Source organism: Trachurus japonicus, chromosome 22, assembly GCF_045865225.1.
Source record: "Trachurus japonicus isolate A0001 chromosome 22, Traja_1.0".
Taxonomy (NCBI): Eukaryota; Metazoa; Chordata; class Actinopteri; order Carangiformes; family Carangidae; genus Trachurus; species Trachurus japonicus.
The window spans coordinates 22691345-22706859 of NC_140928.1; the positions used below are offsets into that span (position 1 = coordinate 22691345).

The 15515-nt window shown below is 45.4% G+C and overlaps 1 protein-coding gene across 9 annotated transcripts in view; it reads right to left on the reverse strand.

Moving 5' to 3' along the window:
* ralgapa2 (Ral GTPase activating protein catalytic subunit alpha 2) overlaps nt 1–15515 on the reverse strand; it is a 93984-nt gene that overhangs the window by 3072 nt on the left and 75397 nt on the right. For 2 of the 9 annotated variants that reach the window (XM_085767311.1, XM_085767309.1), the window contains 2 exons: nt 5561–5682; nt 2026–2067 (listed from right to left, as the gene is read on the reverse strand). In XM_085767311.1, coding sequence (XP_085623437.1) covers nt 2063–2067; nt 5561–5682 — 127 coding nt within the window. In that variant the 3' untranslated portion in view covers nt 2026–2062. Of the gene's footprint in view, nt 1–2025; nt 2068–2784; nt 3080–5560; nt 5683–15515 lie in introns of those variants that run through there. The other 7 variants (XM_085767312.1, XM_085767302.1, XM_085767308.1 and 4 more) reach the window with 5 other exon arrangements.

Here is a 15515-nt window from a genome sequence, read left to right on the forward strand (position 1 = left end):
AAGAATAATCCAGTTCATTGGATTTTCACCAACATTCACAAACTTACGGCGCAAGCTGTGAAAAAACAAGAGTTAAGTGTAAGAGTAAGATTTGAGTTTATTTCACCCTTAAAGGTAAAGATTTGAGAAAGCAATAAAGGATCTCAGAAATCACATGCCTTTTTCACATGCTTGTTAAAGGAAAAGCTTTCTTCCCAAATACAGCGTTTCCAGATGCTTATGATATAAAAAAAATGAGAGGTAACCTTTGTAGCTATGGGTAAAAAAAAAAAAAAGTATTCCGTTCGCAGTGTGACAACAGAATGCTTTGAATGAAAATAAAATTACACATTATGCTCTTGTTGTGAACGCGTAGAGCCTTCCCACTGTCAAACATTGTCCTTTTTCAAAAAAAACTTCCATGATTACGGGATGGCAAAAAGCAATAAGCTGGGAGGTGGGCATGAAATGCTGGTGACGACAATCAAGTATTGTGAACGCCGCCCTGTCTTTCTCAGTGTGGCCCTAACCAAACGCAGCCCCCTTCCTCCGCCCCACACACACACATTCACACACCCTCGCCCTCCACCCTGCGTCTGCCCCATGCCTCGAGTTTAAACAACTTTTCTGCTTTGTCGAGATGGCATCTGGTTGCCTATTTTCTTTCCTATCCTTTTATTTCCTGCCATTTTTCTGAGGCATCTCAAGTTGCAGCGGCTAAAAGGAATGGCAGATGGCTGGAGTAACAGACACTCAGCAGCACAGTGGACACCAGCAGCATCCAGGGCCGCGGCTCACTGGGAGAGGAGGGCTGGGCTACGGATGAAACACTGGGTGTGTGTTTTGTGAAGGGCTAGAGAGAAAGAGAGAAAGAGAAAAAGGAGAGAGAGAGAGAGAGAAGGGGGGGCGTGGGGGTCCGGACATGAATTCTCAAATCTGCATATGAATATAAAAAAAAAAAAAAGGGACGGGCTTGGCTAAAAATGTGGGCTGGCCTCACGGGCAGAACGAATCCTGCATTCCCGTATTCTTCTACTCATTCCTACAGTAAACACTTTGTCTTCTAAACTAAACTCCAACTGTGTCGGCTGTAAAGACACACCGTCGACAGGAGGAAGCCATCCACCTATTAACGCCAATATACAACAGACAATATTGTGGTATAGTTCACCACCCACTCAACAGACTTCCCTTTTCGTTTAGGAGCCATTAAAACATGCTGCACTAAACAGTCATCACTCCCACTGTGGCACTTAATGACTGCGGTTGCATCAGTTTCTAAATGATGTTTCTTCTTTGTATGGCCTTATGTAAGAATTAATTCTCACGGTAAGTTACGCAGTGAAAAAATAACCCAGATCCAGAAGAGGCTAATGTGTCATCATTATCGTCATTACAACCCAGCATTTCCGCTCCCTGCTCGGCCCAAACTGTCTTACACTGAGGTTAATTTCAGATGGATAGAAGAACGGAGAGACAGAGAGAAGGAGAGGGGGGAAAAAAAACACAAGAGTTTAAATGGCCCAGCAATCCCATTGGTTCCCTGTGCAGCAGTTCAAACAAGGCTTTGGATGACAAAGACGTCTTCCAGTGCGGCAGGTGTTAGTCTCAGAGTCTGCCCCAGGCAAACAGGCACACTCCAACAGGAGGAAATAGGGGGGGTGGGTGGAGGGATTGAGAGGGGAGGGAGAAAGAAAAGAGAAAAGTGTTTGCTGGGAGAGGAGATAAAGGCGGGCCACATGCAGAAGCGAGGGCCAGAAGTGTAGCCGTATTGTTCATGCTGCTACTTAGTCAGGTGCTAATTGTCCCCACTGTGCATCTCTCTCAATTACCAGCCTGGCCTAACCAGTGGGACACCCCCAAATAAACAGCCTGGGTTCTCTGTCCCCTTCCCTTTGTCAGATCACGTTGTACATAAAGCTTGGTTAGTACTGAATGAAAAAAGAGGTGTGTGTGTGGGGAAAAAAACAGCCAGGATGAGTGAACGAGCGAAGGGCAGGTAGGCCGCTGGACGGAGACAAGCTTCCGGTCTGACTCGGGGCTTACCTTCACCATTAACAGTATTTGGACCTTTAAGATATTTTTAATCTAAAAAGGGAAAAAACACAGAGTAGAGCATCATGTGAGAGAGCAGTGGACACACACCATTACCACATTGCAGTACGACACAACACAACGCCGCCGGAACGCCAGCATGCGGAGGCGGGCGTGGTGTGGTGGCGTGGTTAGTTTTTCACTGGAAGGTTTAAAAAATCAAACAAGGTTAACTGAGTTGGGTGATGAGGTAATCAACAAGTGTTTATGAAGACGCCCTGGAAGGCCACGGTGTCAGGTGGTAGCCGGTTGAATCTGTCCCGATTCACTGATTTCAATTCAAATCAAGTCCACAGCACAGATTACGGGCAGTTCACATGGCAACAACAGGCTGAGAAAACAGTTAGCAGCAATGTTACAAGTAGAGAGGGTTAGGGGGTGAGAGGAGAAGATGCCGGGGTCATGAGAGCTTTTAAGTTGTTTTATCCAGTCAACAGAAGTGGCTTTCTCGTGTGCAGTTATTGATTTGAAGGAGAGAAAGAGAAAAAAAAAAAGAGTGAACACTGACAAAAACACTAAAAAACTGAGCAAAGCGGTGCAAGGTATCACACAGTGAGGGCAGAACACTGAGGATGGAGGTTTGGGTCCATGTGACGGGCTCATGCAGGAGGCTGTTGGTGCTCGACTGAGGTTGCAGGGTGAGGTTGCATTCAGGAACATGGAGGATGAGGCTGCGGAGGAGTCAGAGATGACTGACACAGGAGGGGAGGTCGGAGGTTAAATGTCTTACAGCAAACACCGGAGAAACAGCTGCTCAGCGATTAGCATGCGGGACCTATGTTTGATTTCGAGACCTGCTTTGCTTTTATGAGGGCTAAATCTAATGCAACCCCCAGTTATTTGGCGAGGGAGGGGTTCACAGAGACCAAAATGAACGAACGAATGGATGTTGATGGGCTGTGGCTGGGCGTCATGCCTAGAGTGGAGGAAGCAGGCAGAGTCTTACAGTCCAGTTTGGCCCAGGGGTACTCCATGTCCCAAACCATCCCCGGCCAACGCCTGCACGCTGTCATGGAGCATGGATGACATGTTAGTGGCAGCAATGGAAGCCAGAGCAGGATGGACAGACAAGGCAGATGGATGGGTGAATTCACATAGAACCATACACACAATCACTCACAGTCACGCTGAGAGAGGGGGAAAAAAAAGAAAAAGAAAAAAAAAAGCATGGGAGGGCAGCAGCGTGTCTGAGAAGAGTGAGAACAGGAAGCAGTGTCAGCCGGCCATCACTGCAACACTGAAGCTGTATGCTTGATGGGACACAGAGGACAGAACACGGTGATGAGGCTTTAATCAGATGCATAATGGATACTACAAGCATTAAACATGTCACCTCCATGGTTTTCAAAGAAAAGCAAAAATGTGTCGGTTGCAATTTAAAAATGTATAAGAACAAATGAAAACACATTCAAACAGCTGTAGACTGAGCAAAGTTGCTATAGTTTTTAACCATTTTTAGTCACACCTGGAGCGCCAATGTTTTTAAAAACATTTACCTTATCATTTTCAATTAGGTTTATCTGAATAAAAAAAATATATCACAGACTCACAGGTCACAGTATGGGTTTTGTTTGTCCAAGCACCTCAGGAGAATATTCACATGTAAACAGTGAAATATTCAAACACAAGATGCTACAAGTCCAAGGCTGCAACATACCAAATATAGTCGTTACATTGTGTTTCATTTTATATATTATATCTAGCACTCCACTGGAATTTAAACTCAACTGTGTGGGTTGGAACAACTGTCTACTATTTACAAAGGAGGACAACTGCACTGTCTGTCTTTCAGTCATTCTCACATTCCCTAGGTGCATTGTTCCTCCTGTTCATACTGTGAATACTGGCCACAAATAAGAATTTTGTTCTCTAGAAAGCCTCATATCGGCTTTGACTGCATTTCTATATAGATCTGTGAATTCTGAAGCTACTTTGGGAGGAGATCTCATTCCAGCTAGAGTTGGTTTCTAGTAGCTACATAAAAAAACACAAAAACTGCGCCACAGCATTGTTGGAGGCAAGTGAATCCTGGATAAAATATGAGCGGACACATACACACACACACACACACAGCCTCACATTAATCTATTAATCTATTTTCATGCACAGATTCCCGGAGAAATACAAATTACCATTCAGAACGAGTTTCCGCAGCAGTGAGGGTGACACAACAGCCTCGCAGACTTCATTATGTTACGGCCTCTCACATTAGCCACAGCGTTATGTCCCATACTGTGAAACATTATTTTCAAGCCTGGCTTGAAAACCTCTCTAACCTCTTCCTACCAAGCCACAAAGGAAAGCCATGATTGGAACAGTCCACCACGCCAGCACCAACTGACATGGAGGACAAAGATTTGGGTGATTGCTACATTTTCCTCCTCTATATTTCTCTGTATCAGTATCCGTGGGTGTTTCCTCCTCAGTCCCTCTCTCTAAGCTGCTCTGGTCCTGCGGAGGACAGGAGGTGACTAAAAGGTCAGTCCGAGGACATTTTACACCTCTGCAGGAAACAAAGACGAACAGTATGGTAATGTGACTGTCCACCTCTTGCCAGCCTGAATATCGCACCTGCTGTCTGACAGTTTGAAATCCTACACACACACACACACAGAAATTCAGACACACATACACCCTGTAAAAATATAACTACACTTTAAAATGTCTACACAACATATAAGCTGTGACAGATTTGAAAATGACAAGACATTATGGTGTCGTATTGTGGAGTGCTTTCCTTGTCAAAACATAACGTGTGTCAGGATCCAATAGAGTGGAAAAGTGCAATCCTGTATTGATTTCAGTGCTGTTGCAGATCGATCAGAGCTGCTACAAGTAGGAAGAACAAGATAAGACACGTTTTCCATTCTATTCATCACAGACTGATAAGAGTGCTGTGCTGACATCCGTGAGCCGCTGTTTGCCGGGTGGATCTCTTAAGTGTTGGTGAATGAGCTCATGAAGACGCATGCACACACATACGCGCGTGCACACACGCACACACTCTGCAGCCACCGTTTAACAAGGCTGCTTATATTCACAGGAAAGGAAGAGCACAGAGAGATGCAGTTTGAAACAAGAAGAGATGAACAAAGTAGCGTGAGAGGGGCTTGAGGAAGTGGAGACAGCGGAGTGTTTGAAGTCAGTCGGATGGCGTGAAGAGCCCGGGCCCCGTCGTTTGATATTCATCAGTGAGCGTAGGCGTGGAAGAAGAGTGGAGAGAATGAGCAGGGTGGAGGAGGAGGTGAAGGGGGCACACAGGTGTGGAGGAGGAGGATGAGGCGGAGGAAGAGGAAGAGGAAGAGGAGGAGAGACTAATATGGAAAAAAAGAGGCAAGAAAAGAGATGACGAAGATGGGGGGGAAAGAAGGCATGAGGGGAAAGGAGGCGAGGAAGTGATGAAGCGGTGGTGAGACAGAGAGACAGAAAGAGATGGAGTGGAAAGAACATAAAGGAGCAGAGAGGTGCAGCTCGGTTAATTTCTCACCTGTCCCACTCATTGGGTAGCCAGGAGAGGGGGAGAAGACCTGCGAGGCAAAGTCTTCAAAGGTCATGACCTCTCTGTGGTTCTGAACAATGGCCTCCAAGTAGAGCGCCCGCTCCTCATAGCTGGTTAGCAGTCGTTAAGTGACACAACATCATTGAAATAGTGAATACAGAAATAAAACAAGGCAATAACATATGCAATTAAACAAAAATCACATTAAAAAAAAAACTGGTCAAACTTTAATTTGTGTATTGCACAGTTCATCAGTTTGGGACAAATCGTAGCAGTGGTTACAAATTGAATTTTCCACTGGTGCGGTGCAGATATACACTGTAGTGCGAGCGAGGGCGAGCTGGGCAAGGTGGCTCCACCATCAGCCGCCCAGCCAGAAGCAGAGATGGAATAATCAGCCATGCCACACAGCCCCAAAATGAGAAAGCAGTCTCCAAAATAATCATAAAAAAAGAAAGAAAGAATACATCACCACTGGCGTGATGCTCCGAACCTCTCCTCTCTCCCTCTCTCTCTCATCCCTCTCTTCTCTCTAATAGAACCCCTGCTGCAGGCAGCATGTCTAGGACCACCCTCCCCGATGTGCTGCCTGCCACTTCTCCGTGCCATCAGGGGGAAAATTGGAGCCATTTGAAATTCAGAGTGACAAGCAGTGACTGGAGCCTGGGCAGCCAGCATGCAGGATGGATGGCCGGATTTGAAATGGGAAAGCTCGGATAAATAAATAAATAAAATAAAAAGAAGAAAAATAAATAAATAAAGCCTGCAAAATGGCTGCCGGGCGAGGGCTGGAAAACATTCTGATGGCCATTATCATATCATTATCATAGAGATATCGTGCTAAGTCTGTTGTGGAATGGAGGCAAGTAGCTGGATAAAATATGGTGCGGGGAACTATTGGAGCAAAAAGGTCTATGTGATGGCATAATGGCAGTGAGCGCTCTGAGTGTGTGCATGTTTGACAATGAGGCTGATTATTCGCATGGCTTGTCTGATGTGGACATGTTTCCTTGATTGACGACACCTAACAAATTGCTCGACAAACACACGCACTCTCGCTCTCGCAACGCACACAAGTCTAGCCACTGAGTACTGATCCCCCCTCCCTCATCTCATTATGACTGCCAGGGTGGAGTGGCACTGGGTTGTTGCCGACGCCAAAGCTGAAGCAGGCTGAGCTGAGATAGGCTGGACAGGGCTGAGAGGCGCTGGTCTGGGTTAGACAGATAGGACCAGACAGTGACTGGGAAGTGGGCCTGATGTGGGCACATGCCGCCACAGCAGGGGCCAAGGCAGCCATGACCAATGGCTTTGAGGGGAACCGTGGCAAAGTGGGGGTGACGGGCACCTGAGCCGGGGCCACACCGGAGGGTGGGACGGCCAAGGTGCTCACAGGGACAGACAGAGATGGACAGAGGGCAGAATAAGATAAAGGAGAGAATAAAGGAGAGAATTAGCAGTAGGATGGGTTTGGATAAAACAGTAGCTTGCTCTATGAAAGAAATAATACGATGAAAAGTCAAACAATGTTTATGTAACGACAAAAACAAGACCGGCATCAAGACTGTAACGAGACTCATTTACAAGAAACATGTTCCTCAAACAGAAATACTTCTGATGAAAAATATTCCAGACGTCTGCTCTGTTCAGCATTTTTTTTTGCATTTTGCTACAAAATGAGAATCTTCTATAAACACCTGAACCCTTCCGAACACCAAGAAATCCATTAAAATAAAAGCTCATTCCCCACCTCAAGGAGGAATGCGGAGACAAGGGCAAGTAAAGAATTACACAGACCAAAAGAGCTGTCAGCTAATACACTGACTGTACCTAATTCACCACCAGTCCTTACAGGGCCAACGTCTCCATTGAAGACATGCAGAGCAGCAGGACTTTAAGCACGTCCCCATGCGCTCCAGATCTGTCTTCCAGTCATTGCCAGACATGCAACATCACTGTTTTCTGTCACTTGCTGGAAACAGTGTTGGACAAAGAGTGGCCATCCCAGGCTCTGCTGCCATGGTAACTTAGGTCACAGCTCTGTGTGGTGGGTCATTTCCAGGGTTTTATGGATGACAGACAGGGAGAGAGGATGTTTGTTAAAAGAACAAAATGTGCTCAGGTACGTGATGAGCGGAAGACAAAGTATAGGAGGGGAAAGGGTCTCGATGAAAAGAAATGAGACAAGTTAGATGAAGGCCGATAAACGAAAGACAAGGGAGGTTAGAGAGAGAGAAAAAGAGAACCTCAGCACAGCGTGGGTCAACAGAGCCATATGGCTGTCCATTATCAGAGATGCAGATGACTGGAGGCCTGTTATTGAGATTCCTAAAGCAAATATTGACTCCAGCTGGAGCAGACGCTCTCTCTGACTCTGACACACGCCTCTCCTCCACTACTTCCTTCCGCTGCCCTCTATCCAAGTTAGACAAATGGATTAGAGTGAGTGAGAGAAAAAAAAACTTCAAAAGGACAAAATAAAGGGAGAGAGTGTTGAATTATCAAGAGATGAGGGGAAATATATGACAGGCAGACGGGAGAAGGACAGGCAGTGTGGGAGGGAGACTAATAAAAGGTATTTTGGAGATGAGTGAAAGCGAGAGCCGTAATCACCTCATTTAAGTAAATGTACAATGCTATCTGTGGGTAAAAAAATTGCTGCACAGAAATCAGACCTGATGCACAGTGAGGGGTAATCTTGTCTACTCTCTCTCTCTCGCTCCCTCATCTTTCTGTTTGTCTCTAATTGCTAGGTCCATGGGCACAGCTTGTTCCCCTGCATATGCACAGATGCTGCTGCCTCCATGCAGTAACTTAATCAAGGGATATGTCCAGAACAGTGACGCAAAGACTATGTCCATGTCATGGACACCAAACCCGCTGACACTGACCTACTTTTGGGGAGAAAGGAAGCGGCAGCCAGAGCTTCATGTTGGTGAAAACTTCCTCTGGAAAGGTGAATCATGAAATAAAACTCACTCTTGATAAAAAATGGTATGTGTTGTGAAAACCTTCCTGATGAACTCTATTACTGCAATATCGCAATAATGCCCCGCCATATTTTGTGCTATAAAAAATTCCCATAAAGGTAAGGGGATGAAATATAAAACGGAAAGTGCAGACAGGTCTACATTTCCACAGATGGACTGCAAGTCAAGTCACCCGTGACATAACTGTCATTTACAGCTGAACTGGGCGGACAAGCAAGACAAGCCGGTGTGTGGGAGGAGTGTGTTGCACTACTCTGGGAATTTCCAAGGAACCCCTGCGTTCCAAGCGGCTGAATTCCTATTAGAGAGAAGAGAGGGAGACCAATGTAATGTCTATGGAGCGTGGCAACAATTGGGATGGTAACCAAAAAAAAAAATCTCAGAGGTCTAAGTTAATGTAAAACAACCCTTTGTTAGGAGACAGATACCTAGAGACATGTAGAAACTATAAAAAGAAAAATCTAATAACAACAACATTTACACATTTAGGAAAAAGGAAAAAGGGATAGATAACAGTCCATGCTTGCCCTCTCATCATTGTGAGAACAAATAATAGTGACTTATGCCTGGTAAATGGTGTCTGAGTGTAGGTGTGTATCCACACATACACGTACAGGTCAATTATGTTTAAAAGGATTACGCACAAAAACACACAACATAGCACTTATGGGCCAAACAACAGATGGTAAATGTTGCTGATTGAAAAAAGGGGGTCTAATAGCACGGTACCTGTGAAGACGCATGTATATTTGTGGCAACATACATGTACATGCATATGTATCTGTGGGTGTGTGCACGTATGTATACATATGCATGCGTGCCGTCCAGATGGCGGGGGGGGGGGGGCTCTGGGGGAATGGTGGGGTCAAGCATCTTTGTGGATCAAAGCCAAGGTCAGGGCAGCTGCAGTGGCCCATGTTCAAGGTGAATGGAGGACTCAGATGGCTCTTCATTAGCAGGCTGCTCCATCCCTGCTGGACCCCATCGGCCAACCACCACCAACCCTCATCACCATCGCTCTTTCCCCCTTTTCTCTCCCTCCGTCCACAGGGACCTGTTCTGAAAAACGCATGTCCACTGGGATCCATTTTGTGCCGTGTGTAACCCCACCCAGCGCACACATGCTCACACACACAGGCGTTTGTGCATAAGTAGGCGCACAGACTCGACACGGACACCCTCCGCCCGAAAAGAGCCTGCGCTGACCTCTGAACTAGTGTCTCTCTGGAGAGCAGCATCCTGACCGTCCAGCCTCAGTCTTTGTGTCCTCCAGTGTCCCTGCTGACAAAAGGCCTCACGCCTGCCACCGGCCTATGACACACACTCTGTGTCTTTTAAACACGCACAGCCAGCAGGGACATTTACACATCCTCAAAGGTACTCTGAATGTAACAGCACTAACACATTGTATATTCCCTTTCTCATAGAGCACTGGGGTTTTACAATCATCATCTTTACAAGTGCTGGCTGTCTGCCTCCACTCTTCACTGCTGCCTCACATTTCTTGATACATAATCACCAACGACTGTCATTTAACAGGAAAGCTTGAAAGCTTTATGTCTTCACCCAAAAGCTCACAATCACATACTTGTGCCTGTGTCCCTGTGCCAACACAAGAAACGATAAACCTTGAGAAAAAAAAAGTTAATTTACCCATCTCTGCTGCAAAGATGAAAACTGATTAGCTACATGATGATTCATCTGAGTCTGGTTCAAATTAATGGCTCACACATTTCAATAGAAAGGAGCTACATTTTATAGAGAATTGCCATAAAAGTTTAAGGAGACCAATGAGACAGAAGTGTGACAGAGACGGATTCTTTGAACAAATTATAGAAGAACTGAGGAGTCACAAAAGCCAAAGTTGTTCAATCCAAATTAAATGTACAGCAGTACTTTAGTATTTGTCTAGATCTTACAATGTGCCCTATAAGATAGTATCATGAGGGTCCATCTGCAGTTCACCAGATGGTAGTTAAAGGGATAGTAGCATTTTTTTTAAAGTGGGGTTGTATGATCTACAAATAGCCCCTAAGTACTTTAATTGCAGTAGCAGACTCTCTACACTCCTCCCGTTAGCAACGCCAGCCCATAGCCCTGCCCAGAGATTTACAACATACAGTGTTGTGAATGGACCCAAAGAAACGGCCTATTTTCACGGCCTAAAAAAAAATACACAGTTCCATTGTTCGCTATAATATAATTTTTTCCAGCCCCTCAAAGTGCAGGAAAAACGTAGTTTTATTTGGAGCTAACCAACTGCTGATCGGCGGGCGCTAACCCTGGGCCGGAGGGATACGTGAGTTGGTTAGGTCCAAATAAAAACTGCGTTTTTCCTGCACTTTGAAGGGCTGGAAAAAATTATATTATAGCGAACAATGGAACTGTGTATTTTTTTTCACGTAAAACCTCTTTTAGGCCGCAAAAATAGGCCGTTTCTTTGGGTCCATTCACAACACTGTATGTTGTAAATCTCTGGGCAGGGCTATGGGCTGGCGTTGCTAACGGGAGGAGTGCAGAGAGTCTTCTACTGCAATTAAAGTACTTAGGGGCTATTTGTAGATCATACAACCCCACTTTAAAAAATGCTACTATCCCTTTAAATGATTCTGAGCATAATGGTGCAAAAAACATAAAATGTATGTTAATATAGTTTTGCCCATTGACTTAACTTTCAGTTTGTGGTGCCTGATGAGCAAAATGAAAGAGACAGAAACTCCCTCACAAAGTTAATCTGTTGATAAGACAGAGCAGGGGGGTGACGGTCCAGATTAGGGAAAGAAGCATTAGAAGGGGTCTTAGATCCCCTGCACTGACATTTCACTACTTAAGCTCCATTTCTATCCACTTGTAGGTCACAGAAGTCGGATGATGGGTGCAGGGAGGTGCAGGGGTGGTTGACTTCCCACTCATTGATCATAATGAGTTTCTATTAGTGCGCTGCTAAAAGCTGGAATATGGAAGAAGGGGGGGCGGTACACGTTCAAAATCAATTTTGAATGCAAGATATTGTTTTAATATCACAGGCAAAACTTTCTCTTGTCTCCTTCAGAAAGTGTGCAAGCTACTTTGAGAAACACTATTAAGAAGAAAACTACAGACACACCACAGGTTTACACGATCCTCAAAGATGAAACATGACCTTATGATTCTGGGAGTTTAACCTGAAGAACAATCAAAAACTCAAGGCCTATAAATAACAAAAACAAAAACCCAAGCCACGCATTAGGAGAAACCACTCCTACACTCCTCGGGCCTCCACACTAGCAGCCAAGGTTAATCCTGTTTGTATGAGCGCTGGTGGTAAATGGGGCTCTTGTAGTGAAGAGGGACAGTTTAGAGATGAGGTGGAGGGTGCCTCTAGGTGCTTGACCCCCTCCTCTCTGAGCCCCACATCTGCCCATTAACCTGGGCCAGTCAGCTTGACCTTGGCGAGGAGAGGAGCTCAGGAGTAGCTCACAGCGCCATTGACTCCCAGCAGTCACATAATTGGCCCGTTAAGAGGAAGGGGTTGGGGAGTGCTTGGTTGTGCCGCAGTGCCAATGCAAGCAGTGTAGTAAAAAAAAAAAAGAAGCAGATGTGGTCATTATTTTTTGGGTAAAAGGCACGGCACGCCACATGCACAGTTACAGCAGTATCACTGGGTACCGCACAGACACTGTTCATCCATGTGGATACAATTAGGGGTTAAGTGTCCTGCTTAATTGGTTCACCACAAGGAAAAAAGGCGTCAGGATCAAAAAATGATGGTGGCAAAACCAAGCTGGACAAACATTTAAATGACATGTACACAGGCTGTTGTTACCAGAGTAGTGTAACAGAGGAGACGATGAAAGCAGGCCGGTGTAACATGAACATGTTCAAATCAACAGGGCATCACAGTGTCATCTCCAGGAGGGATCTGAATGGAGAAATGGATCGGACTAGATAAGGGTGAACTAACTGGTACTCAAATTGGAAAAGAAGGTTAGGGTCAGAAAATGAGCGGGTGGGGAGGTGGAGACACTAAAATAAGGGGTGCAACTCTGAAAAAAAGAGGGTGAGGGTGGGAAGGAGGAGGGATGAGGAAGATGGAAAGGAGGAAGGGATGAGAGGGGGATAAGGCTGGGCAGGTGTTGATTGGAGAGAGGCCGCGCGGTGAGTGCCAGCAGTACCTGTTGTCACAGCGAGGGCTGAGGTGTGAAGCTCGTCTCAGCAGAGGCCCTCAGAGGTGTGAGGTGATTATGGGAAAACGGGGCAGAAGACAGAGACATTTAGACAGAGAGACACGGGGAGAAGGGAAAGATAGGGACAGAGAGAGTGAATGTGGCGATAAAGCTGGCTGCAGGAATAATGGCAGAGTGGGAAGGAACAACAGATTGAGATGGATAAAGTGAGAGCGGGTATGACAGAAACTACCCCGGTTGGGTGATTGTATAGTGTGTCTTTCTCTGTGTGTGTGTGTGTCCCACTCCCACTTTCATGTGGCAGCTACTCAAACCTTGGTGTCTCATTAAACAGCTTTTTTGCTGTAGACACAGACGCAGGACAGAAAAACGTCTGAATGTGTCACAGATGCATTATGATGAGTGGAGGTGTTTGTGTGCCCATTTTCTGGGTGAGCATAGACATACACAACATCAGATGCTCTAGAGGAATAGCTGGTTTCCGAGAGTTTTAACAAGTAGCCTAATTAGGAGCAGGTCCAGGAGACCGGAGCTCAGGAGCCCCAAAGGAGTCGGGTCAAACCGTAAGCCCAGGTTAATGACACCTCCTGAGGGGAGAGTTTCCCACAGCTAGAGCTTTCTCAGCTCCAACCTCCACACCTCTCCACCGTCCATCTGGCATTCAGACAGCGGGATGGGAAGTTATGGCTCTTACATCACTCCTAACCCGTGACATCATCACTGCCCATCAGTGATTTCACACGGGTTGAACACAGCCGCAGACAAAATCTGATGTCTGCTCGCTGGCATGACCAGATTATTTATGATCTGACTGGAAGAAGTAGTCACCCATTTTCTTAAGTCTCTGGCAGTCCACCATTCCTCCGGGGGACACTAAAAATTGATTTCCGCTCCACAACAAATCATGAGACCAGCACCTACACCAAAGTCAATGATGACCCCTAAACTTATGTAAGAACACTGATTGTCAGGGCGCTCAGCGAGTATAAATGATGCAGCAACAAGTCATCCTCACACGCCAGAGGAACAGGATGCTCATGAGATACCTGGTGACATCATAATTTGTTGCAGCACGGTTTGTTCATCACAACATAACTGCTATCAAAGCCTACTGGGCCTGTGTATTCAGATGAGCCGAGTCTGTAACCAATCTCCTTTTCAAAGGACTCTGGTCTCCATTGATGAGTCCTAACGCAGCAGCCTTAGATGTGAAACACAATGGATCGACATGATTAATCAAACACAGGCCCATTATAGCCAGACAGTCACACAGGCCTCCACCGTGCATTAACAGAAAGTCATAATAAGATGAGCTACAAAAGGCTGATAGGGATGAAGATTAACAGATACAGTTCTTTGACTGGCTGGGTAAGAGTTCTCTCTGAGGGTCTCCTTTGTCGGTGATGATGACCAGAGTGACATGAATGCCTCAGCCTTCTGGAAACATTATTAGGTCAGGACAAAGGTGGGCATCTTATGAGTTATCTGAGGTGAATGCATGTCATATTTTTCCTTCAGTTCCTGCCGTTTGAATTGTTCAGAGACAGCGAACGACGGCATCTATCTGATCTCAATTTGAACTTTTAATAAAAAGTCAAAAGATGAAAAAGGGAAGGGCACGCCGAGCCCATCTGATTACCTATGAGGCATTTCATCTCTTCTTTCTCGCCACTTCCATGATGAAATTTATAGTGTGATAATTATTATCAGGCCGCGGACTCAGGTTGTCGGACTCACCTCAAAGCATAGCAGCAATCAAAGTCCGCTGATGTCCTTCTATCTATTTGACACATCTGGAAAACCAGGCCACTTAAATTGCAAGATGAGTGTGCCAACTCTGGGTCATGCTAAATGGCTCCGATCTTAACCTTACGATAACACTGTTGAGACAAGCGCTGATGAAATATTAAAACAAAATGAACAGAGGCTTCTGCAATTTTAATGAAGCTTGTGGCATGTGCAACAGAATAACTGTGATGCGTTACGGCCAAGCATCTCCGTCTGCTTCTCCGCCAAGACATGCTGCACATGAAGTCTCTTGTTCCTTCATTGCCCCCTCTATGAAAGGTTCATCGGGCCAATTAGGCTGCCTGGCCTTATGCAAAATGCCAGGCATTTAGCAGGAATGATAATGATTAGCACTAGGTTACATATGATCACAGCTGTGGGGAGTGAACACAGCAGAGACGGTAAGTGACTGGGGGACAACAGTGATTTCTCATTCGCCCTCATATTTGTATTTTGGACATGTTTTAATCTATGCAATTACAATCAGATATGAACTCTTACCTAATAATTACATAGGTCAGGCCAGATAGTCTAATTTTATTGAGGTAGTGTTAATAATGATGGCTGAAAATGTTGTCACCAAAGGGTCAAGGATTTGATTTGAAATGTAGCCGTTGTTTTATTTTTGTTTTTTTTCCCACTCAACCCAAAATAAGCACTAGCCTACTGCTTCTTCCAGTCAAAAGCTATACATGCATGTAGGCCTGAGACTCTTATTACATTCAGATATTTTTTTCACACCATCTCTTACAGACTGTGAAGGTGACAGAAAATCTTAACACTACTTGCAAGACTGTACATCTGCAATTAACACGGGGGGTAAATAAGGAGCTGGGAGAGGGCCAGGGACTGGGCCCTCTTCTACCTGCCATAATTCTGATGAAGGCAAAGGGAGACATATATAGCATACACACACACACACATACACATTTATGCACAGATAATCATGCACACACAGAGACACACAGACACACACAAAACCTTGGGCAAAAAGAAAAT